Source organism: Falco punctatus (assembly GCF_963210335.1).
Source record: "Falco punctatus genome assembly, chromosome: 4".
In the NCBI taxonomy this organism is placed as follows: Eukaryota; Metazoa; Chordata; class Aves; order Falconiformes; family Falconidae; genus Falco; species Falco punctatus.
This window is the reverse complement of record NC_137583.1, coordinates 3,923,513-3,950,580: the sequence shown is the minus strand read 5'-3', so window position 1 is coordinate 3,950,580 and position 27,068 is coordinate 3,923,513. Positions and strand designations below refer to the sequence as shown.

The following is a 27,068-nucleotide window of genomic DNA, read 5'->3' as shown; positions in this document are numbered from 1 at the left end:
GGAAGGAGAATCCCATGGATTTTTCTTTCTTCATCCTTTTATCTGAAAAAAACTAATATTTCAGAATACTTCACATGAGGACTCATTTAAGAAGTAAAGTACACATGTTTTCTGTAGTCATAAAACCTGAACAATGTTCTTTAGTTTGTTCAAATAAAGGTGCCGCAGTTAGACCTGCGGGAGCAGCCAGCCAAGGTACAAGGCAAATACTGGCCGATTTCAGACACGTGCTCAGGGTGAGCGCTTGACCAAGGTCAGAAAGCTTTCTTCTCATTCCAGGCTCGGGTTTTTTCCTATTAGAGGCTGAGATACTCCCGGTGTTCTGTGCTTATCAGCATGGGGAGAATGACACCGTGAGTGTCACTGCAGGACAACATCAAACCAACAAGATTCATCAGAACTGATGTGGAAATAAATTATACATAACCTCCAACTAGCTCCATTAAATGTAGGAAGTTTCGCTGAAGTAGAGTCATCAACACTGTGTTTGAGCTAGAGAGAGCAAACGAGGGCAAGGAAAGAATTAGATTATGCGGGAAGAGACTTGAAGCATCTTTTAAGGAATTTACAGTCCTCCTCAGAGGAGCACTGCTTATTTATTCCCTGGTATATGTGACCATATAATTAATTCATCTGCCAGCTTGATAAAACTGACACTCCAAAGTGTTCCTATATTAGGATTCAGTGATAGGAAATAACAGGACTAGCACAGCAGCATTTTCAGCTCCTGTGATTTTATCACAGGTCACACTATATAAAAGATTTCCTTCAGAACCCAACACTTGTAGGCTTGTGATCAGCTTTCATTAGCAATATCTAGCCTTAATGACTGTGAGCAGAACTTGGAAAACATCAACTTTAATGGTTCAAAACACCAAGCCCACTAAATAAAAAGGTTTGTGGATGTGGGGGGGTTGGGGTTTTTTTTAAAACAACATAATATTTTTGTAAAAAAATGCAGGTATAATGGTATGGGGGATGCAACACAAGAATTGGAAAAGGGGGATTGGCCATAGTGTTATCTCACATACTAAAGCAAATACCATGTGGTAACACAGTTTGAGAGTGTTGTTCATGACTGCCCTCCCAGCCACATGAAAACCATTTGGGTATCTTCTGAAGTGGGTTAAATGGGTGAGCTGGGTGCGCGTTCCTGACAATCCATCTGCTTTGCAGTGTTCTGCAGTCCAGCAGAACCGAGTTAGATCTGTCTGCAGTGACTTTCTGTGGCCCTCCCTGTGTGATCAGAAGGCTGGGCAAAATCTTCTGCAGTTTACTGTGGCACAAAGAACACAACTGGGCATATCTGCAAGTTTTAGCCACACAAATGGTGTGTAAATACAGCATTAGTGTGGAAGGAGTAATGTGACTGTCGCTGCTCACATCTGGAAATAATTAATTCACCATTGAAAACATATTCAGAGTTGGCTGGTTTATTTTAAAAAAAGCCATGAAGTCACAGCTTTATAGAGGGCAATATAAAACCTAACCATCTTATCAATTAATTATGAACAATGAGTTCTATAATGAATTACCATGGTAAACTCATCACTTGAGCTTTTCCAATACAGTCTTTTACATCACACCCTAATTAATTTCTAATTGATCTTTCCAAGAGCAACTGTTCAGTGTGACCCTGAAGTTCAATGCCCTGCCTTCAACATTTCCAACTCTTCACACAAACTAGCAGGACCTGAGCAAATGGGGCTGCAGACTGACTTTGTTTATCACCCAACTCCTTCAACAAGGACAACACAACACTCAGAGCGCTCCCTGATCTCATGCCTTTTACAGTGCTGCTACAGCTATTATGAAGTAACTTGGTAAAGATGCTTAAATGCCTTTAGCAGGCTTGACTGCATAGTTACCACAGTTTTCAAACAAGGTTCCTTTATGACCAGTTCTCTGGCTGTCACACTGGCAACACTGGATCAACAAACAGAATGGCCCAAAGAGCTGGATCAAGGCAGCAAAACAATCTGGAGCTGAGGATACTACATCCAGCCACATATACTAGGAGAGGAGGTGCTATTTTGGGCTGTCTTTAATCTGGTCCCAAGTATTAAACCTCCATTAGTACCTGGAACAAATCAGATTTATTTCCAGAGCAAATATTGCAGTTTAGTTTCACCTAAAAAGGCATGCATAGAAAACTGAGATCATGAGATTTTCTCTGAAAGTTCAATTCTGATCCCAAACAAAACATCCACACAAATGCAGTGTCCTGTTGTGATTGTTTGACTGAACCATGGTATTGCATTGTGATTAACAGTGACTGTGCAGAAAGAGCTAGAAAACTAATTACTTTTCATTAGAGCAAAAAATATTTAATTCAGCAAAGCAAAGGGGGCAGAGGGGCACAGGTGGCTCCGTTTTACTAAGCCCAGTATATCCCACTCAGCCCGTGGAAGCCAGGGCAGAAGCAGCAGCTGCACCATCACTACTGGGATGGTTGGGCTCCCTGGGGTGCACTCGGGGCTTATTGATGGAACCAGGAGCACAGGGAGCTGCCCAGGCACTGCCCTGGGGTGGGGAACACTGCTGTTGTGGTGGTCTTCCACTGGTGGGTTTAGAGATTCTCTCCCTAGAAGCTTCCTTATCTGCACTCTATCATTGTTAGAACTTAGCATAAATGGTATCAATATTTTCCCGAGGATGGTTTGAATCCAAATTATCCGTGAATATTTATTTTCATTAACAGGCTCAAAACCCTAAGGGTTCCATAAAACACAAACATGAATAGCTACCTGATTTAGTCAGACCATTTAATATACACATTTTGTACATCTCTTACATTTTTATCTTTGAGGTTATGAAAAAGGGAATTTCCTAATATAATATTTCAGCCTTTCAGACAATTTTTAATTGATAAATTATATCTAAATGTTGATTCAGTGTATGCAAAAGCATAACTTGTGTGACACCTGGTGGGAGGACGAGCAATAGCTGAAGCTTGCACAGCAACTATGCAGTTTTGCATCCTGAAAACAGCAAGGAGGGAGGCTACAAGAACGGGCGAGAGAAGAAAGAATTATTTTATAGCATAAGTAGAGAACAATTTAAGAGGCAAATTCCCTAAATGACAAGAGTTTATCTGCCTGTGTAATAATCTTCTGAGGAAATAGGATGTTTGATTTAATAGTGGGGAAATTAAATCAGGTAAAACCATGGTAAGTGTGCCACGGGAAACAATGCAATAAGCAGAATATGGACAGGGTGAAATTCAGAGTCCTCCTATGTATCAATACTAAAAAAAGCTTTAGCAGACTAGTTCTCTAGAATGCAGTAGATAAAAGGAATATTTTGGCTCTGGGGTGACAATAACTCCTATATGTGAAAGAAATCACAGATTTTCTTTAATTCATTCATTCTGCAAGCAATATTTTGTGTGTGAATGAATTTCATTAACATTCTTTTTTCCTTCTTTTTGCTTATTTGTCTAATTCATTAATTACCAGGGACTCGCATCCAATTATATAGAAATATTTTGCTTAGGATGTTCCCACCAACTGATTTGAAAATGTGAAAGGACAGATTTAATTAACATGATAAAACTTAAATCAGAAGCATTTTTGCTGTCTACTAACAATGTGACATGGCAAGATTTTTTAGCATTGGAAATTGAAATAGTGCTTAAGATTCTGTGTTTCTAGGTCAATAACGGGTCATTGACAGCAATAAATTACTATAACTTCTTAAAACTGTCTATAAAAATGGCATATTCTGCTTGAATTTCCTCTTAGTGGGTCATGCATTTGAACTGCACATTTATTAACTTGCAGCTTTTATTCTTAAGTGCAAGGAAATTCATGATCTCCCTCCGATACTTTTTTCTCCCTATATAAGCAGTGAGATGTAGCATCCATGGTACTGACTGGAAAAGCCAAGGCCTCCAAAGAAAACAAGTCCAGAGGTGTGCTTCCAGGGGGTAAGGTAGCAAGGAAGGTTTGTTTGGAAAACAGGAGCGTTCAGAAATACCTCCCCACTGAGAGGAGACAGAGCCCCTCTCATTCACAAAAAGTTCAAATGGATTCATTCCGTGAAAAATATATTTTCAGACTATAACAAGATTATAGCAGATTATAACTTTTTTCAAATTGGCTCTCAATAAATCCTCTTAAATGAAGAATCTTCATCTGGCCTACAAAAAGCTGTAGCCCTAAAATCCCACATGCAAATGCCTTATATCCTAAGCTTTGCTTCTGCCAGATGCTCCCTGCATACGTTCACCTCCACGCAGAGCCGAAGGGAGCGGCCCATGTCCTCCTCACAAGGAACGGATTCAGGGACCCAGCCACCGCTCCAACCACATGTGACACAGCAGCCAGAGGAATGTAGGACTACCCACAGCACAGAATGTGAATACGGATTCCAGAGGATTCCAAATATTTTGCATCTCTTTCAATGCAAAAAGGCAGTATTTTATTTCAGTATCTAACAGGAAAATTTTTTATTTTGTGTGGCAGCATTCCTTAAGGCCTATGCCATAGATTGCCTGATATGGGGAACGGGAATAAGGGAAGACAGACATTTATGAGATCTATGACCTAGTGATGTACATTTAAAAAAAACCCAAACAATTCCTAAGGTAGACCTAAGGCTGTTCCCATTATTAGCAGTGCAGTCCCAGGTCCAGATGTTGAACATCTGACAGGCAGATGAACTATTCATTTCAACAAGGGAGGAATCACTTTCCTCATCTTATAGAAAAGATCGAAGTTCAAATGGGGGTAGAAGTATTTCTATCTTCTCCCTCCAGCACTGTCTAAATTACCTTTTAAAATACTAAAGGAGATGCATATTAAGTGTGGTTTTTTTAAAGGAAGTTCCTAACAAACTTCAGGCTACCAGTAATTGTTTAGACTTAATGAAGAAAAGTACTTTAAATCTAAGCAAGAATTAAACAATAAGAATTGCTACCAGAATAATTTTAAATGTCAGAAATTTCCCTTCCCCCCGAGAACAGCATGTTATCTCTAAACAGCAGCTCAGAAGTAGGGCTCCGCTGCACATCCGCATTGTCTGAAACCCACCTGGGTTTCATTTCCAAATGCAGAACACAGAGCCCAAAACAACACACTACACGAGAACTTCCCTGAATTAAACATCAGATCCACAACATGCTGCGTTTCCAAATGTCAGCTGCTGTCTTAGTGTTTGGTAACTAAAGCAAAGGAAAACCTATTTCAGTTCTATTGCAAAATTTTATGTACAAAAAAAATTAAAACCAAGATCCTATCTTTGTTTTTGTTTTACAGAAACACAGCATTCTTTATTTAGGTGAACAGATACATATATATTATAAACTTGTATCATCCTTAATTACTGGCTTTCTAGCCAAATATACACAGAGCGTGTTATGTTCTAAGATGTCCCATTACTATTATTCAGCAGTTGCTATTCTTCAGCAACTTTAGTGTGAAGAAATCTGCAGGATCGTTGTCCTTTTCCGAGCAACACACAGCCCTGGTGACTGGGAAGGAAGGCTACATACATGCCCATAAGGGAGCCATGCTAACCGCGGCAGCGAGCCTTTCCCAGCACACCTTCCTGACTATTCTGGAAGCCATTCCTAAACTCCAGACCAAACCAGGACACTACACAACAGTTATGTTCCAGAAAATATCACAAGAACCAAAACAGGAATTGATGCATTGCTCCATCCACATGTGCCACCCAAGGCTGTGCCAGGGGCACCGACCTGCCCAGGGCGTCCTGGCTCAGGTATTGCTGCATTGCTCCACATGGCAGGAGACACGTCACTCAGCCTCTTTGCATCAGATATTTTGTCCAAACTCCTGATCATCACAGAAACCTTCCTTTCGCTTGTTGGCTTAATCTTTCTTGAACATGAGTGACCACAATTAAATATTAGTCCTACTAAATAAATTACTTCAATGTAATGGCAACAATATTTCTCTATCCCTTAATAATCTCACCTGACTAATGTAAGTTATTTTGAAGTCTGGTTTTACAAATTTTACTTTGATCAGTGGCAAGGCAGATACCAGACACCGAAACAGAAGCAGTCTATCTCAAGCGCTAACTTCAGCTCCCTTGTATCTTGCTTGGGCTTGCATGTGTCAGCAGCTGAAGCCCAAACCAACTTTTATACCTGTAAATTATTACAGCTGAGGAAAAAAAACATTGTCTTTTTTTTTTTAAAAAAGTACATCTCTAGGCCATAGATTTCATAAATATCAGTCTTCCCTCATTCCCGTTCCCCATATCAGGCAATCTATGCCATGCGTCTTAAGGAATGCTGCCACACAAAATAAAGGTGAGTCATTTTAGATTTTTCCAGACATTGTCAGGTTTAATGGGAAAAATTAACACCAGTAAAAAAAAAAAAAAAACTCAGAAGCATTTCCTCTTGGCTGCAAAAAATACAAAACCACCCCAAGCACTATATGCTGTGACATGTCAACCACATCTAGCATCTTCTAATGGGAAGGTTTCCTCTTATGCCTAGGAAAGAGCTCATCTTCCTTAACACGCTTCCTCACTGACTCTTTACAGAGTCAGCTCCAGTTGCCAGCTGTACTGCAACACTTTGTACCAAGCAGGAGGAAAGGAACCAGGAGGGAATAACTAAGGGTAAGTGTCAGCCAGGCATCTCACCAACTCTTCCTTTCTGCATTTTTGCCACAGTTCTGTTTTATTTGTAATTGCTTGCTGTTTCTACATTAAATCAAAAGAGATCATCTTTTCTACAGATATTGCTTAACTTTGTTTTGTTCAGTTGACAGCCTGTCCTTTTAAGATGCCAACTTTGAAAAAAAAAAAAAGCTCTAGTAAATTTCCTGAAAAATAGTAGATGAGTATCTAGATTCATACCAAAGATATTCACATAAACTACTTGCTAACAAAGACATTGGAGATTGTTAAGATTTATATTTCAGCTTCCCTGTAATGAAGCTTATAATTTTACATAGCATTAATCTAATCTTAAATATACAAATACAGTATTTAGATCAGGAATCAAAACATGTCTAACTATTTTGGAAAGCTGATCAATAATCCTTGTAAATAAATCAAAGCAAATTTTAAAATTATAAGGAATATTGATTAATTTTGTTTTGTCTTTATTAAATGAAATCTACTAGAGAGACAAAGGTCTCAGCTTATTTTAAGTTTAAGAGGAAAACCTTTTTTATTATTAATCTGAAATATCTTTACACTTGAAAACATGATTTTGAAGAAATTTCTTTTCAAATTCCATTCTACACTGGTATCATTGAGGGTCCTTATGACCTTAGTATGTAAAACCTCTTTTACTCAGCATTTTTTGTTGTTAATAGGTCTGTTCTACCTGCTTGCTATTTCTCAGGCTTTGTCCAGCCCGATTTTAAAATTATACTCAATGTGCTTCTAATGCTTGCCTGCAAACAAATTCTACAACCTTTTTCACCTTCTTCAGTTAAGAAGGAATTTTCTTTAAGTGTCTAGTGTATAAACACCCAACACTTTTTACAGTATCTATAATTTTCCATGTAGTATCCAAGGCAATATATATCCAGATATTTTTGCTTCCATATTTACTTATGGCAAATTAAGGGGGGGGGAGGGGGAGGAGGAGGAGAATGAAATACATTTTAGTTATGGGATGTATTCAAATCATAAAGAAAGATTGTTTCAAGTTTGAAAATTCCCCAACCTGTGCAAGGGAGTTTGTATTTCAAATTTCTATCTGGTCCCAAGGCTAGCTATGTATTTCTAAATGCAGCAACATAGTAGGAAATACGGGAAGGGAATAGCCTTACAGGTTTTAAGCTGCTGAATAGAAAGGACTAAGATGGAAGGTTAGTGGGTTCCACTCTACAGAAGCAGGAATGGCATAGCAAAACGGATAATTACCTGCTAGCCCAAAGCACGGTTATTTAACCCTAAAAGATAAGCAGTACCAGATATGCAAAATTTACAGTTATCTATTCTTACAAATCTTGAATCATATGTTCAGAGATGCATGAAGTTACAAGGCAACAAAAAAGAACTTTTTGCCACATAAAAATGCGTACTTCCCAGTCAGAATGTTCATACTCTCAGATGATTTTTAGACATTTACAATTAATCAATCTCCTAAGCTCAATCTTGAAAACTGACTTCATCACACAATTTTAACACTAGATCTATGAAGATACAGAAATGAAATCCAAATCTTTGCATAAAACTAACCTAGTTTTTACCATTATCTCCTGGTGACATTCTGTTCTAGAACTCTGAACAATAATATATTTTGTACAATTAAGAAGGAAAAGCAATGAACTAGAGACAAGATGGAAGCACTGTGCTCTCTCCCAGTTGCATTTATGCTACTTGATGTCAGGAAGAATGGCTCTATGTGAGAAATAGAAAGCTAAAGGTTTTCTTCCAAAATCCTAAACCTCACAAGCAATCCTGAGAGGCACAGCTGTGTTGTAGTTCTCCGTTTAGACACATGCTAACAAATCATACTTATCAGATCATTATTCTTACTCTCTGGGTAGCTGAAGCATGAACAAGACAGAATTCATCACTGTTGCAGGATTCGCCCTATCGCTGCTGTGCCACATGACCCAAAGCGAAGGCTGTCCTCCCTCCTGCGATTGTAAGTCACTGGGAGAGACGAAGGGTTTACACATCGACTGCAGCTCCCGGGAGCTGGCGGACCTGCCTGCCCTGCCTGCCAACACCAAAAGGCTTTATCTACAGAACAACAGCCTGACCTCGGTTCCCCCCGGGGCCCTGGACAGCTTGCTCAGCCTGGAGGAAGTGACAATTTTTGACAATCCTTGGAACTGTGACTGTCATATTCTGTATCTAAAACTCTGGTTAGAAGACATCTCTGCACTCTCGCTGGAAAACACCAGATGCGCAACCCCAGCTCCCGTGAGGATGAAGCCCTTGGGGCAGCTGACTGGGAACGAGCTGGGGGTTTGTAAGAGGCTTCTCCCAATCAAGTGTCTTGAGTTCTTTTGGAGAGACCTCATCTTAATCGCTGGAGCAATAATTACACTTATTTTAGTAGCAGAGGCTCTGAAATTCTCAAAAAAGCTGGTCTGCCAAATGAAGCTAAGGCAATCTGACTTGAGGGGCTCGCTGTTGAGAAAGCATGCTTCCAAAAACCACAAGATGCAGTGAGCTGTTCACTACCACTGGCTTGAGCAGAAACGTCAAACTATTCCACCACAAAAAAAAGCACACGCACTGGCAACGCTAGTTTTAATGGTGAACATGCTACAAACAGATCTCAGGGCTCAAAGTCTGGGTCCTCAGATAGGCAGGTTTGATTTAATTGCCTTTCAAGAACAAGCTTGATGATGTATTGACAGGCAAGTTTCATCCTGCTACCACCTACTCATATGAAAAGCAGTTCCTAAATTTTTAAAAATAATTTAAATCAGCTTTTCCACTGAATTCGCAGCTCTTATAGCAAGAAGACTTACACCTTTTACTATATGGAGATGAACACCCATTGTAGTATTTTAGCAATTCTTTTCTCACTTGTAAGCTGTGTGAGCATGTAACGTGTTACTCCCTCATAGTGTCCCAATGGGTTGGTAGGACCATTCTTTTGTGCAAAGAAGTTCAGCCATCTCTTCCTCAGGTTCAGGAGTTCCCTGCCAGCAAAACCACTATGACTATATAGGCCAGCCACGGAACATATCTGTCACAGCACTCGCAAAACCATCCGGCTGTAACAAGGCTTTTACCATCCCAGGTTAACTTCAATAAGGAGTCCCCACACCTTGCCCCAGCACAGCCACCAACCCTCCACAAGGTTTCATCAGGTCATCTACTGCCTGGGCTCTTTCTCCATCCCCTTCAGGCCAGCCCACCCTGCTCCTTGCCTCTGCTGCGCCCAGGTCCTTCCTTCTCCAGCTGCTCTCCCAGCCAGCCTCTCCTCACCCAGGCCCCCTGCTTCTCCCAGGGCCTCTCCTCATCTCTCCCACATCCAGGGTGCTCTCCCTCTCCTCCCTCTGCTTCTTCTGGGTCTCTCTTCATCCAGAGCTCCTCTCCCACCCCCCCTTAGAGGTATTTAACTACTTAGCAGGAACCAGCCACAGCTGCACATTATCCACGTCAGCCAGCCCACCGCCCCTGAAGCCAGCCCACAGCTGTCTATTATCAATGTTAATTAACCTGCCTTCATTCCTCTACAATTCCTCTACAGTATCCCTTACTGAGCACATTTAAAGATGGACTGCTAATGAGAATACAATCAGGAAAAGTAATTTTAAATGTTGTTGAATTTCCTAGAGAATAAACAATAAAAAAACATTCTATGTGAAATTGAAATAATGGATGCTTATTGAACACTTATACACACCCAAGTTTGATCTCTTCTACAGCTCTACACATTTCTGATTCAAATTCTAAGAAATTTCCAGAGCTTGTATGCCAGCTTTACTACTGATATTTGATACACTGGGTTTTATGCAACAGTTTTGAAGATGCTTGATGTACTGTCTTCCCTGCTCTCCTTTTGCCCCCCATCCTCATAGAAAAATTGTTGTGGTGCCTCCAGCACATTGTTCTCTCCCCAGCTTAACTCACAAGACTCCAAGAATAGCAGTTAATGCTGTGATGCCATCTGGTCTGGTGCAGTTAGATGGGAGATCTATGAAGGTCTTCTAAAATTAATACTACTGTTGGCAGTTCAATTTAAGACACGTTTTGCAAATGCTTCTCCTAGCCCCAAACCTGAGCTAGGTGTTAGATGTTTTCTGCATGAAGGTGCTGAAGTCTGGCTGGCTGTTTACCTAGCGCCTTGTCACATGAGTGACATCCCTTGTTAAAGCACATAATATCCCTGGCAAAGCTGGCAGTTAACTTTCTTCTTATAGGTGGCCTTGCAATTACCGTGTACTGTCACTTCTGTGAGAGGAGACTCATTCCTAGCCACAGACACCCAAACTGAGGACGGTGGAAGCTTACAGGGATATTTTCAGGTCCCTCTTGCCTCTGCCAAAGCGCTTCAGCAATGCGGAGTCTGACTGTCAACGCTGACTGCTGGCGACATTCTCAGGCAGCTTTAGAAGAGACACGTTAGTGTCCGGGACACACCTTCACTGTTGGTCCTCTCTCTCCTGCACTGGCAGGGAAAAGCCAGCCTGAGACACCACCACTTGTCAAACTAAACTGGCACCAGTTCAGGGTGAGTCACCTGCCCCTCTCCGTGACACTGTGCCCAGCAGAACTGCTGGAAAACCTCTGAAGGGCAGAGATTTGGGGAAGGGATGCACACCACAGGCAGAGGGTTACACGATTTAGTAATAAAACATAGCATGGGGCTTTAGTTTGAGAAAAGGAAAGGAATGGAGTCAGATGTTTTCCCTGTAAAATAATTAATGATCTGGGGGACAACACACCCGTTACAATGTTGAAGTCTGCAAATGATACACAGTGGGGAACAAGAAGATGGAAGTCATGCAAAGAGCAGTGGGTTACTTCCAGTGCCAAGCAATCAAAGGCAAGATTGTACATCTAGAAACAAAAGATGGGTTGAGGATTCAGTTCAGAGAAGGCAAATGATCTGGTAATCGTGATTTCCCATGTATGACATTGCAGCAAAGGCCTAATGTGATCTTTCCTTGCTGAAATAGGGAATATCGTTTAGGGATATAAATATTTACTTCCATGTTTACATAAGCTGCAATAATTCAGTATCAATGTCTACAAATCAAGAAGAATCAGCTGCAGAAGAATCAGAAAAGCAAATACAGGATTGAAAATGTAGCTTAAAAGGAGCTTAATCATTTTCATTTAATAAAAAAAAATTAAGGTCACAGCTTGTATGAATTTACACGAAGAAAAAATTGTTACCAAAGGGCTGGGAGTAGAAATCAAAACATCAAACTAGAAACAGGGCTCAAAATCTAACAGTGAAGGTAATTATAAACACTGAAACAGCTCGTCAAATGTCATGGCGAATCCTACAGCTTAACCAACACTGGGCATTTTTTTTGAACTGGTAGGCACTGCTGGAAATTAGAATGATTTTCACAGATGTGCACAAGACACCTACAACATTACAGCTGTTCTTACTGCTTTGGCCACCTGCAAAATTTCTGTGGGCCAGACCATGAGAAGAGAGACCAGGGGCAGCACAACACCCCTGAGGAACTCAGCCTGTGCCGGCTGAGCCGCCCTCCCACGCTCCACAGCAGCACTGATATTCCGCTCTACCTTTTCCAATTCCATACCGCACTCTTCACTGTAAGTACTCAAAGAGCAGCAAAGAATTTGCCTTTCAGGAGTGTTGCATCCCCGCTGCAGGAAGTGAACCATATGACCTAGAAACGGCACGGCTTAGTGAGGCGCTCCCAGCCTCCGGTGCAGACTGGAGTGAAATTGTGTCTTCAGATTTATGTGCACATTTGGATCTGGTAAGCACATTCAGAATTTCTCCAGCTTTATTAAATGTTATTCTACATAAATAACCTCTGCAGGAGAGAATTTCAAATAAACACATCAGAACACAGCAGTGCACACGCTTAGATAATTTTAGAACATTTTCTCTGCACTGAGCTTTTTAATTTTTTAACAGGCAACTACCATTTTGTATTAATGCAGAATATTACAGAAGAAACGCACTCTGCAACCTCCCAAGGAGAGTTTCCTAAACGATATTTCTTGTTTCCCCAAAATAAAATAAATCATTAACACTAAAAGCTTATCCCTCTCTTTTGTGCCTATAAAGCTAGATATGTATAAAATACTAAACTGCTTTACTGTATAGCTTTAATAGTACAAACATAAAAAAGGAGCAATCAGCAAACATTTCTGCTTATACCAACCAAAGTATTAAGCAAGATGCACAGAATACAAAAGAAAAAAAAAAAGTACCTGAAAGAACATATTTTCTGACCTATTAAGAGGAATGGCATAATATTGCATGGCAATATTTTACATTCCACTAAAACAGCATTGTATTTATCACTTCTGATCCATCTGGCTTTTGTCTGAAAAAGAAAAAAAAAACCTCTGAGAAGGGGAAAGCTGGAACTGCTAACCGAAGGCTCATGAGCAACATTGAACTGTTTATCTGGCAAGGCCACTACTTCGTGCATAAGCCACATACTCCATCAAACTGCATAAATAACGCTGCAGTTGCTAACAGTGTGCAAAGACAGGAAAATACGTCAGCTATTTAAATGAAACATGCAGCTCTCCCAAAGGAGTTTGTAAAGATCCCAGAAAGTGTTACTATATTGTACCTGCAAGAGTGCAAACTAGTGAATATATCTGTTTTCACATTCTTTAGTAACATAGGTGTAAGTACCGGGATTAATTGCAACTAAAAAAGTTATAAGTTTTGGTTCAATGTTCAGCAAGACAAGTAATCATACTCAGAATTATTGAGCAAAAAAAAAATCCTATTTTTAAATGGTTCACTTTAATACACAGAGGAGATTCGTGTAAACTCCAATTCTGTGTAAACTGCAATTCAATTGATGTGGAAAATATTTGTGGGCTTCATTTATTAAATAGAATGGCAGGCAAATCACCTTTTTTTCTTGACATGCTCAAGGTTTTCTTAACATTGTAGCAAAAAGCAATGCTCAATCTGAACAACTCCTGTTTAGCTTAATACTTGCTTTCTGTCTAGGTTCTACAGTTAGAGTTGATTCCAGATTCAGAGAATTTTACTGCTTTTTTTTCCCCCACGCCATTTGACACTAATAGACGTACAGCACTGCCTAGAAAATAGCCACCAACGCTTACGTGAATAAACATTAAGGGAGGCTTGGAATAGAAACTACGTACTTTTTTGTGACCTTACAGTTTCATCCCACACCCAACCTACTTCAAATGCTACTCAGGGCAGTGGCACACTCCTGGTTTGGTATATGTAATGCCCATTCACAGCCGAAACATGCAGATATTTTATTTCAACAGGTTGTACCACTTTTGGCTTCCAGGTTTCCCAGTTCCCCAAAACTTGACATCACAGCATCATGCATCCATGACAAGCACTGTCGAGCATCTGTGTTTCACCTTTGGGCGGTTGGTTTCTAATGTATTTGGATATTTTTTTTCCACTTTTCCATTAATTCAATAAATCAACTGGGAAAAAAATCTTTAGAACAGCAGGATAACTCCCACCAAAGCAAGTGCAATATACTGAAGTGACTAGTGCCTAAATTTGTGTGTAATAAATGGTTAGAAATATACAGGACCCTTACTAAAGGGCCCACAATGTAGGATGTCAGTGTGAAACAGAGAGGTGAAAATCACCAGTTTTGCTTAAAAAAAAAAAGAATTAGAAAATTAAAATCTGTTCTTTATGTATGGCAGGCTGCTTAGATACCTTAAAAAAGTCATAAGCATCTCACTGGCCTTCCGATGAAACATGAAAGAAAAAAGGAATGGATGCACATACAGGGAATATATGTGCAATTAAGAAACAATTGAATTAACATGACTATTGGATTCTCTTAACATAGGAGTACTGGGCTGCTGATAACATGGTCTGATCACACAGCAGGTGACATTCAGCATTTGGCTGTATGAATAGATACACTTAAACTATTTCCCTGGGTAATATCACCCTTACAGTCAGTTCTGAAGAAATTAACCTCTACAGCCTCTAGCCCTGTCTAATGGTTGAAATTTTTCATACTGCCTTTTCGCCTTTACTGCTTATTTGTTATCACAAAGGCCATCATCAAAACGTTGAGTCACAAATACTCTTGGATAGAACAAATCATTATCCTTCAGTGCCTGCCCTTCTTCAAAAAGGAGAAACCTGTTTTCATTAGGTATATCATTAAGCTGCTTGCAGTTATTTTTGGTACAGCTAGAAAAGAAAACCCATCTGCATTGTAGCCTTATTTTAAATTCCCTACTGTTTTGAAACCTGGCCAAAAAAAAAACATCTCAGTAGAAAACTCATGAATTTTAGAATAATATTTGCTTATCACATTGCATGGGTTTTGGCTGAAGACTCTTAATTCTGGTTCTGGAAATGGAATAGAACAACTTTTCTATTGATGTCATTGCTAGATAAGACAATTATTTCATTCTTAAACAAAAATAAAATGTATCTGCTTCTTCTTTTTCCACTTTCATTTATTTATGAAGACCTCTGAGCTGTAAATTTAATTGCAGGCTACCAGATTATCCATTCACACAACTCCTTTCTTGAAAGTTGTACTTTTATTTACATGACTCGTGTTCACTAAAATAAACCAGTAAGGAAGAGGTCTTGGCATGTAACAGAATAGTTTCATAGATCTGTGATGCAATAGACTAAAAATCCTCTAGTCCCTCACCCCTGACTTGGACATAATTATATCCACTGTTGATTAATATCATTAGGAGTGAATAAATGAACAAAAAATGGTTACTGTTTCATATAAAATAATGTGATTATTTTGTTCCACAAACCTCCATCACAAAACTCATAACCTACCCCCCCGCCTTATGGCACTAACAGGTCATCAAGGCATAGCAAAGGAAGGGACAACCTTTCCAGTCCATCACAGGACAAACATTTCACAGCTAGGCTGTGAATAAGTGTGCTGTTCATTTGTTTTTGGAATAGAGAACTACAGTGTCCAAGTCTAGCATTTTAGGTCTTTAAAAACCTCCTCTGGTTTTAACGTATTAATAGTACTTTATAGTCACTTGGATCTCTCTGACCTGCCAGTGATGATATCACTCTGACTGGGGTGATCATGAAAGTCCAGTGGAATTACACAGGGGATAAGTTTCCTCTGAAGTGTTTATAGGTTTCCATTGGGTTGTTGTGTACAACCTTCCCACAAGGCTTACACACACATCACGCAATGTTATTCTCCACTGTGCTAGAGGGCCCCAATATTATTAATGGAAGGTAATTATTATGATGAATGTGCTAACAATCAGCTTTGGACCTGTATAAAACACAAAAAGGTAATTCCCTAAAAATTACCGTGCTTCAGCTCAGAGTAGGCTGAAAGGCATAAACGCTCTGTCAAACACAACTGACCCTGTGTGTTAGTGGAGTCAAATTATACAAATTATACAAATACAGTACTTTGGCTTTGCATCGCTGATACCAACCTCTGAATGCAGCCACTCTGGACCTGTCTTCTGAAGTTAGTTACAAATACTTCTTTCTTCACCAGAGGTAGACTAGTACTGAAGCATTAAAGCATTTTTGCTAATTTATAAGACTGGAACAAGGAAAAAAAACTCTGAAAGAATACGACAAAGAAAACAATAGCACAGTTTCCACCTGGGCAGCAGTAGCCTAGGCAGGTCACTGGTGCTCCTCGGAAGCTACAGCAAGAGCAGCAAAGCCTGGGGGGGAACTGCACGAAGGACAGAGCACCCTGGATGTGAAACATGGAGCTGAGCAGGAAAGCAAGTGGAGAAAATGGTGGTATTTCCATGGACAGTTGATATACCTCCTTTTTTTTCCTTTTTTTTTAATTTTTTTTTTGTGATGACAAATACACAGCTTTCTTCTGCACTCAGAAGGCAGGAGGCTGGACCACTGCCAGCAACATTGCTACAAGCAACACTGACAGGAAGTGCTGGTTCTTTTGGGCTCAGCACCACGATAGTGTATGTAACTACATGGCTTTGAGAATTAAGCCAGCTCACACCTTTCTGCCTTGGCAGGAGCGTCTGCTTGCGAAAGAGAAGAGCAAGTGCATGTCTGTGATGCAAGTTATTTTAGAAGTGATGCTTAGTTATAGTAAAATTACATATTTACAGTAAAAAATACATTCCACGTGCTGTGGATTCACTGAATTTGCTTGATTTCCCTCCTCGTCCATGTTCTAAGGATGCTGGTATTTTGAGAATATACTTTTCTCATGTGTTTCAAATCCCACATTCTGAAGATGAAAGCTGAATGAGATTTAAGCATATTCAACACCTTTTTTCCCCCACAAAGCAATAAGGAAGCAATCTGAAATCAGTTTTCTCTTTCCCCCTAGAGTAACTCACATGCCTTGAGTAGCAGTCCAGTCCTCCCCAGGAGCTCTGAGTAAGTCCATGAGATGGATACATGGCATTTTACTGTTCTGAGGGTCTTCTCTTAAACATCACTGTTAGACGTAGTTCTGAATTTGCAGTAATGTATCTCAATGGTCTCACATTCGTATCTAACCTGAGAGGATTTTAACTGTAAAGCTTGCCTGTCCTAAGGCTTGTTTGGCAGCCTGCATAAAGTAACTTCATACTAAATTCACACTAAAGACTAAGTACAGCTTTGTTCTTAGTAATAAAATACATTGCAAAGTTAACAAGCTTGTATTGTATTTATCATTTTGCCAAGCAGCTATGCACAAAAAGATTCAGGTTAGTGTCCAGGCCTTAGACCCAGTTCAAAGTATTTCAGTATGCAGAAAATGAGTAATAGAAAGTAAAATATTTTTTTCTGTTAAGTTAAACCCCAGCTATTTCATAAGATATATGTCACATAATGACAGCCATTTTCCACCTTAGTTGTACAGCTACTGCTTGCACCGACCAGGTGTGGAACTGTGTTAACAGCTGCTAGAGTAACCCATCCAGTAACAAGTTTCAAACAGCAAAATATCAAGGTTATTCATAGCCTAACAGGACTAGTGACAAACAGTAACTCCCTCAGATGAATAGGAAATTTCTTTCATTACTGAACTAGTAAACATATACTGTAAGAACTAAATACTAATTGAACGTACAAAATATATGTAAAGTGGCAGTGAAACAGGCTTTTTAATTCATCTAAGCTACCACACTTGTATTCTTTAAGATAAACTAATTTGCCACTACATACATACATTCTCATACTGGTTTTATGTGTAAACGCGCTCTTTGGGGAATTATTAAAATAAAATTTGACACTTCCCAAAACCTGGGTTTTTTTGACTCTCAAGGTCCACACACTTGTGTATTATGATTTATACCTGAACTACATGATTTTACTTTTGCTGGCCAACAGGTGAAATGACCACACTGAAAATCAATAATTCCTAATAATTCCTTTTATAGTGCTAATTTTGTCATAATGCTTAGTAATGCTAAGTTCATCTTAGTAATGCTGTTTATGCTTTTTCTCTTCAGAGCACTACACAAAACAACTTTCAAAAGTGCTTGGAGTCTGTTGCTAGAACCCATGTAAATATTTTGCTATTACATTGACTCCAATTAAATTTAGATTACACTCAATAATGGGTGTGTGACAACAAATTGCTTTAGTTGCATAATGGCCACATGGCTGCTATTTATACTGAGCTCCTTCCCAGGGGCACTTTGCTCTCTGACGTACCCTCTCAGGATGCCTTCCCCAGAGCATATTCTCAGTTTACCCAAACGATTGCCTGTGGGCAGCAGCACTGATGTCACTTCAGCAGGCACACAGCTACTGACTGACATGGCAAGTTCATTTTAGGCAAAATAAACCTGAGGTACCTGACAGAAGTTCGTTCAGATTACCTTTGTCTTTACTTACAACTTCCTTGTTTGACCATCAAGCATCCAGTCCTCTACCAACCTGCAGTTATCAAAGGGCACTGTTTTACACAAGTACATTCTCTGAGAAAAGTGGATTGAGGTCTCTTGCCTCTGAAAAGTATTAAGAAATAGGGCTAAGGAAATGCAGAGCATTCATCTTGGTCCAGGAAAAAAAATTAATCATCCAAAGCCCTTTCTTAAATGGCCTTGATCTATAGGGAAGGAGGTGTCAGCAGAGATGGATTACAGGCTCCCTTTTCTCCTTGAATCATTTTTTCTTGTCTCTTCTTAGGGGTCAGAAGATCTTTCCCTCTAAATTAGTAATTTATTTTTTGGCTAGATTCATATATTGCCTTTTATGACCATGGAGATGGACTATGGAACGTGACACATCTGTATAAAACCCACTCCTACCAGTAGTACAAAGCAGTAGAAGAACATGGCAATTGCCACATCATAACAGGTTGCCGTCAGGACAGTAGAGCACTTAGAAGCAAGTACATGTTTGACTTCCCTGAGTTTGCAAGGCAACTGCAAAAACTGATAACTTAATTTTCAGATACACTTACCCAAAGCTAAATTATCAGAAACAATAAAACTAAAATAGCAGCAATTACAACCTGAAGGAAAAGGGCAGCCACAGTCCATAAAAGAACACAAATTGTGTGTAACGGAACCTCAGAGCCTCCGAAGTGATCCCTTTAACTTTGGTAACAGCTTTTCAGTCAGACAACTCTGAAACTGGATCAACATTGTCACCTAGTGGCTGCTGAAACCTGCCAGGGAGAAAAATTCCTTGAAGGTTGTCACCCTTCCGTACCAAAGCCTCAGTAATGGGATGTGATAGAGTGATTTTCCAACCAAGCTACCAACTACCGTTAGCTCTTTCTAGAGTCTTAATACAGGTCTTCGGTCACAAAGTGTCAGGTGTCACAAGACGTAAATCGTTTTCTATTGACAGAAACCTAAAGTTACTGTACTTCTGGACACTGGGCAATACAACCTCTATTGACTTTCTTCACTGTGATCAATCATTTTTAGACATGCCTTTAGTTTTCTGCTACTATAACTCCCAAAGGCACAGCTCAGTCTTTATATTAAAACTTGACATAAGTCAGGTCATGACCTGAAGTCATCATGAACTTTAATGTAAACTAAAATGTGACTAACCACTTCAGTACTGTAGCTTCATCCTATCAAAGCGCAATAAAATAAAGAAGAAAAAAATTGTAAATTAAGCAACTAAAACAAACTAATGAAATCAAAGCAAACAGCACTTTGCAGGTTTTTTCCTACCATTCCTCCTCTGCTCCTGAAAACCTGAGACAGATCTTTCTGAGATCATTTCAAAGCAAAGAATAAAACGTCAACAAAGTAATTCCAAAAAGAAAACAAAATTTTTAAATCTGTGGCAATCTGTTAGCTATCTTCAGTAAAGTAAAAGAAATGGGTTTAGATATATTTCAGATTTAGAAATTATGATCTGTTATTCTATTTTGCATAAAAATACACTGTGATTTTTCTCAAGGAGCTTCTCAGGGTAGAGATTCTTAAGCAGTGTGCAAGCTTCAGGTCAATGCACTTTCAAGAACCTTGTGAGGGAAAACAATACATTTATGTTACAGACGGCAATTTCACATTTACAGCAACTTCCAGCTGAGGAACTCAAAAGTTTTATGGAAGTGCTGGCTGAGTGCACGTTGCTGCAGAAGCCACATCAAGACACACCAATTCTAAGGCCCCCATCTTGCCTCCTGATCAACCCAAATAAACCCTTACAGTCAAATAAGTCCACCAGCCTAGTGGGATAGCCTCTGTTTAGTAGGCAAAGAGCTATCAGTGAGAATCCAAGTGCAGGATGTTTGGAAAACCAACCAGAATACCTGGAGAAAAGAAGTCAGAGCTGACTGCTCTCCATTTTCCTGCTTGTGTTCAAAATAGTTGGTTTATTTTGTTATTAACATCTGTTGCATTAAAGGGGAATGGAATAATTTAGCAGGAATTGTATTTTTTGCTAAAGGTTTCTTATAATATTAGATCTGTAATTCCCCCTCCAAGCAATTTCACAACGTAGGTGAAAAAGCCCACCTTTCGTGGTGAGCTTTTTTTTTTACGAGTTCACATCAATCTCAATTCAGTAATATAAAATTGCTCTTTATTCTTATACTTATTGTTCATTGACTCAAAAAATATGTTGAAGTTGCTGTCTATGAAATGAAAACAAAAATACTATTCTACCTATAGAAAATGAAAACAAAAGAAAAAAGGCATTTACTTACCAGATCTTCTCCTTTTATGCATACTAAACCTTCTTGCTCCTTATTTGTCTAAATCATGCAGAAGCAGCATAACCAAGTCAAAGATCTGAATTTCAATACTGGCAAAGTTATTTCACATGTTGTAATCACCTCTGCACCTCTGCAGTTCAAAAGACAACAGTTAGCACAAATAATACTGCAGGTTGAATTTGGCCCCAGCTTTTTGACTACTGGTGGTGGAGCAAAAGTGGTAATAAAGCCAGCTTGCTCTCAGAACAAAAAATGGGGCTACAAGTCAGGAGAAAATGTTTTTAATTTAGGCTGAAAACACGTTAAGTCAATGACATCATATTTTCCTAACACCACTTTTACAGTCCATGTGTAGAATCAGTAGTTTTCTTAACCTAGCTTTATTAATCCAGCAACTAAATTACTATGCCATAGATGTATCACCATTTTGCTCGAGGAAGGCACAAGTTCCAGGGAAATTTAAAGCTGAAAATGCACAAAGCAATAAGCTGCAGGAGGGTTTGGGAAGTACTGATAGAATCATGACATTGTGACAACTGCCACACTCCTTACCTCCTCCAGTACAATGCAATAAAATTACATCAAAAAGTATCTGCTACCTGCAGGTTTAAACACTCATGTTTGGAATTGTGAAGAACATTGTAAATGTTAGGTATTCTTGCTATGACAGGATTTCATTAACTGCCAACTGCTCAATTGGCACACTCTAAAAACAGACCAAAAAGTTACATCTTTCAGTCCGCCTTTTAATATAGATGTAATAGAACAGGCAAAAGTGAAATCGCACACTATTATGATATTTGAAATAAGTTGCTGGTATGTTGTTTACATTTCATGACATCATGCAATTGAAACTACAGAGAAAGTACTAGAATTTAACAGAAATATCATTTTGTTTGCATTTTTCCAACATGTTATACCAAACCCCTTATCTATATTTGAGGAAACTGGAATGTGCACTTGAACTGAAGCTTTGCTGGCTGCATTTCAGTTCCATCTTTTAGATACAGCAAAAAATTGTAGGATATATACTAAATTTAGTCCAGTCATAAGGCCAAAGCAACTGTTCCTAGGAAACAAGAAAGCTATGATATATAAGACTTAGCTTGGAAAACCTCTACACAAAGTCTTTACAGCTGAAGTAATCTTTATGGTACTAAAGGAAGAAAATGGGACATTTCAGGTTTTTTAATCTCCTATGAGGACATTTCAGATTTCACATAGGAGAAGCAGCAGCAATTACAGTATAAATACTGGCAGAAAATATATCAAAAAAGAGAGAAAGTACTAACAGCCACTGTTTAACCTGCTTACACAATTCAGAGGGTAACAGATCTGTACGTTTCAAATGAAGATGCTAAACATGAGCTTATATTGAGAAAAAAAATAAGCCTTTAAAAACAGTAAGTAGAAGATAAAGGTCTTGAAAACCAAATACACAGTTGTAGAAAAATGATAAAGCAAACTTCTTTAATGAACAGAGACATCAAAGATAAGAAACTCTCAGAACAGCAGTACTGCCATGAGATGGAATGCATTAGCTATAGGACTATATATGCAGGAATGAGCTGCAGTTTAACTGACTGGAACCTCTGCTTTTATCACGGGTAATTTTTACAGTATCAACAACAGGCTTGGTACTTCTTGGTAGATTCATAGTATTTTTTACTTTTACAGTGTTTTTTAGGAAGAAAATGTGTTCATAAATAAATCAAGCATGTATGTGTACATATACATATGTACAAGTATATATACACACAAAGAGACATATCACAGACATATATATTCACAAAACATATTCAGATATCTTATATGGCCTTACTAAGATAAAGATATCCAGGCTGATACCGTCAAGTGTTTTACAATCTTTATTTCATTTTATTACATCAACCCTAAAACATCATTAAGCCAAAAAGAGAAACAATAAGATTAACAAATGCAAAAAACAGTAACACAAGGAAGACGATTTACACTATATAAAACTGATTTCTAAATTAAACGCATCAGCTCCAAAAAGAAGACTTGGGCACTATGAAAACCCTTACCTGACTGATGTGCAGCACCACCATTTTGAAAGGCCCAAATATAATAGAATAACCTCCCCTACCTCAGCAATCCATACCAGGGAAAGGAAAAGTTACCATTAAAAAATCCAACTATCACGACAAGTATCAGGGGATCTTAGACATGTGAAAATGGTGAAAACACAGATTTTGAGATGTCTGATAAATTTACAGGTAGTCGTTAATCTCACTCCGAAGAATGAGAAGTCATCAAACTATGCGGGTTTCCAAGCGGTTCTTTAACCAATATTTCCTGACTGTGCAGTCACAGGCGGTCGTGGTTCAACCCCGGCTGCCAACCAAGCCCCACACTTGCTCCCCCCCAGCAGGATGGGGAAGAGGACTGGAAGAGTAAAAGTGAGAAAATTTGTGGGTTGAGATCAAGACAGTTTAATCGGTAACGCAAAAGCCACGGGCAGAAGCAAAGCAAACCAAGGAGCTCCCTCACCATCGCCCATGGGCAGGCTGGTGCTCAGCTGTCCCCAGGCGAGCAGGGCTGCATCACCCGTAACGGTCACTTGGGAAGACAAACACCAATGCCAAACGGCCCCCTCCTCCTTCTTCTTCCCCCAGCTTACATACACTCAGCATGATGTCCTGTGGTATGGAATAGCCCTGCGGCCAGTTCAGGCCAGCTGTCCTGGCTGTGTCCCCTCCCCATTACCCGTGCCCCCCCCCCCAGCCCTCTCGCTGGCAGGGCCTGAGAAGCTGAGAAGTCCTTGACTTAGTACAAACACCACCCAGCAACAACCAAACCCACTGGTGTGCTATCGACATTGTTCTCACACCAAACCCAAACCACAGCACTGTACCAGCTACTCAGAAGAAAATGAACTCTATCCCAGCTGAAACCAGGACAGAGGCCAACTGGTAAATGCTCCGTCCATGTGCACAGTGCTGTTCCATGGGATTCTGGTTGCACTGGAAATGCAAGGCAGGAATACCGGTAAGCGCACACGCTGTTTAAAGGTATTTCACTTATTCCCCTTACCCTACATTCCTGAAGGTGCATCTACAATCTACAGCGGCAAGACGACACAGATCAACAAACAACTGAAGAAACCACACAGATACCCGAAACTAGGGGACTGGCCTGTGATGATTTGCCAAATAAACCTGCCTGTGAGGAACCAAGGTTTTTATTTCATCAGCAACTCTTTAGTGTTTGAAACTATGATTAACAGCTGTGTTTTAAGAAATCTGTTCTATTAATGGGCATGTCTCCTCTTACACTCTTTGAGATAAAACCTGTGCAATGACTGGCTTTCATTCTCTATAGAATACAGACAAGAAAAACGGATGGATGACTAAGATTAACAAAAGTCTCTAGAAACTAAGCAAGGCAGAATTTGCATTACATTCATCAAGAAGATGATTAAGCTATGTATATGAATACAGTATTTCAAACAACAGTGAAGCCAGTATCCACGACTGAGTCATCCAAAAGGAACTGAAATAGTTTATGGCTCCTGATATTCAAAACGCGTAACTTGGAAAACTTTATGAATGCAATTGAATATTTTTTTATTACTAGCTTGTTCTGAAACTTGGCTGATAACAATTTCAGCACTCGTGTAGGGTAACAAAGACGTCATACGTGACAAAGTCATACACTTTGCCAAACAACTGCATAGAAGAAACTATTTCACTGTTAGGATTCCCCCATGAAAGAGACACTACAAGTTTTCTCAGAGCAAGGCTAGGCTCTGCAAGCTTACAAGGAGAAGTACTCAGTAAAAATCCTTGGCTGGAGAAGTTTCAGACCCCAGATTCATTCCTGTTTGTTGGTCAGCAACTTCTTTATAACTTGATGGATTCAGTGACACTTGTGCTAGTACAATAACAGAACACCAGGCAAAAGCAAAATTTCTGCTAGAACAGGCCACATGCGAGACAAGGTCTAAGTGGCATCATTTTTCAAGACTCCAGGAGTCTTCCAAGTGCTGCAACCACTGCAGCTTGGAGGGACAAAGGGCTGAGTGTGACAACAATGAGCACATAAGGATTTCCAGGACAAACGCATTGTAAAGCTGTGGGGCTTCCCAACTGATCATAATTCTTACCATTACCTTAAAGAGCATCTCTATCTATATGCTTCTCCCCAATTACTTCTCACACAGCATATAGACATACAGATATGGAAAAGAGAGGCTGTCATATACAGCAATAAAATCTTTTGACTAGTGACAGTCCTCAAAATATCCATTCATCTTGGCCCTCTGCAAATGAGTTAAAAGGTCTACACCCGATCCACAGAGAAGACAAAGGTTTGTCTCTCCTGTAAATATTAAACATTCAGGTAATTTCCCTAATTATATTTTTGCTCAAAATAGCTTTAGAACATTAACAAACTAAAACCAAAACTACTAATATTTTAACTGACAAATGTCTGACTCTGCTAAACTTTAAAGAGAAAGTTCTGGACATAAATACGCATAAATCAGCATTTCATTCATAGAATCAGAGAGTCATAGAATAGTTTAGGTTGGAAGGGACCTTAAAGATCATCTAGTTCCATACCCTGCCATGGACAGGGACACCTCCCCCCAGCCCAGGTCGCTCCCAGCCCCGTCCGGCCTGGCCTTGGGCACTGCCAGGGATGGGGCACCCACAGCTGCTCTGGGCAGCCTGGGCCAGCACCTTGCCACCCTCAAAGTGAAGAATTTCTTCCTAATACCTAATCTAAATCTATCCTTTTTAGTTTAAAAACATAACCCCTTGGCCTATTGCTACAGGCCCTACTAAATCTCTGTCCCCACCTTTCTTACAAGTCCCCTTTAAGTACTGAAAGGCTGCGATAAGGTCTCCCCAGAGCCTTTTCGTCCGCAGGCTTAACAACCCCAACTCCCACAGCCTGTTTCCATAGCAGAGGTGCTCCAGCCCTCTGATCACCTTCATTGCCTCCTTTGGACTTGCTCAAACAGGTCCACATCCTTCTTATGCTGGGGGCCCCAGAGCTGAATGCAGTACTCCAGGTAAGGTCTCATGAGAGCAGAGTGGAAGGGAGAATCGCCTTCCTTGACCTGCTGGCCACGCTTCTTTTGATGCAGCCCAGGATACGGTTGGCTTTCTGGACTGCAAAACATGTTGAACTTTTTGCCCACCAGTACCCCCAAGTTCCACTTGGCAGGGCTGCTCTCAGTCCCTTCATCCTCCAGCCTGTACTGATACCAGGGGTTGCCCTGACCCTGGTGCAGGACCTTGAACTCGGTCTCATTGAACTTCATAGGGCTTGCATGGACCCACCTCTTAAGCCTGTCCAGGTCCCTCTGGACAGCATCCCTTCTCTCCAGTGTGTTGACACCACTCAGCTTAGTGTCTTGACCTCACTGTCCATGTTACCAACACAAATGTTGAACAGCACTGGTCCCAGTACCGGCACCTGAGGAACACCACTCGTCACTGGTCTCCCACTTGGACAACTCTTTGAGTGCTGAATTACTAAACTGTCTATTATTACAAAATCCTTCTGCTTAAAATTCAGAACAATCAAATTTTGTAAAAGAACACACCCCATAATACTGCGGGCTACATGGCTCAGCAGACTCAAACAGCCAGCCTTACCTGTGGTATAGTAAAATCTAAGACCTCTTCAAGATAACCTCCCCCTGTCTGGAAGTACAAAGCCAGAGCCCACATGATTACAGACACAGGTAAATTTTTAAAGAGTAGAAGTACTGAATCTCAAAAAATATCAAAAGTATTGAATGACGGGAAGAAGAGCAGTTTGCTCTCATAAACTCAAGTCACAAAATATGTATGTTTTAATATGTACAACCAAGAATTTATATATCAAATATATGGAGCTATGTCAGGTAATGGTGAGTATGGGAGCATGACTTTATGAGTTCAAAAAACAAACCAAAAAAACCCCACAAAACAGAACAAAAACCCCAACAAATAAGTAGTTCTTATACTTTATAAAAGTATACAAATGTATAAGTAATTTTGTATATATTATATTTGTAAATGAAAGTAACATTTAACTATTTAACAGATAACTCTTTTTAAAAAGAAAGTACAATATATTACTGCTTTTGTTGTCTCAAAGAAATCAATCTGTCCAAGCTGACTCAGCAGTAAAATTGGCAGGCTATAAAGCTATCAATTAATACAGATGCTTAAGCATTCTTTTAACCAGTCTAATCAAAGAAAGTTTGTACCACATAAGGAGCATTAACACATCAAATAATATGCCTGCATTATGAATACAAGGAGGAAATGTTGAACTTTGCTGAAAAATTTATCTTGGAACAGTATAAATAACGTACCAACCAAGCTATAATTCAAGTCATCTTGGCTT

At 39.7% G+C, this 27,068-nt stretch overlaps 2 protein-coding genes across 2 annotated transcripts in view; one reads left to right on the top strand and one right to left on the bottom strand.

Moving 5' to 3' along the window:
• The window catches only part of LOC308063345 (uncharacterized protein FLJ43738-like), a 120,096-nt gene extending 99,278 nt beyond the window's left edge, over positions 1–20,818 (bottom strand). Inside the window, exon 1 of the mRNA XM_080386187.1 lies at positions 20,694–20,818. The gene's annotated coding sequence lies outside the window, so the exon portion shown is untranslated. The remainder of the gene's footprint in view (positions 1–20,693) is intronic.
• GP9 (glycoprotein IX platelet) lies at positions 938–9,120 on the top strand (the record flags this gene model as incomplete). The annotated part of the gene is made up of 2 exons (XM_080386209.1): positions 938–6,597; positions 8,487–9,120. The coding sequence occupies exon 2, from the start codon at positions 8,494–8,496 to the stop codon at positions 9,118–9,120; it is 627 nt and encodes a 208-aa protein (XP_080242335.1). The 5' UTR covers positions 938–6,597; positions 8,487–8,493.
• Positions 20,819–27,068: the final 6,250 nt, after the last annotated feature.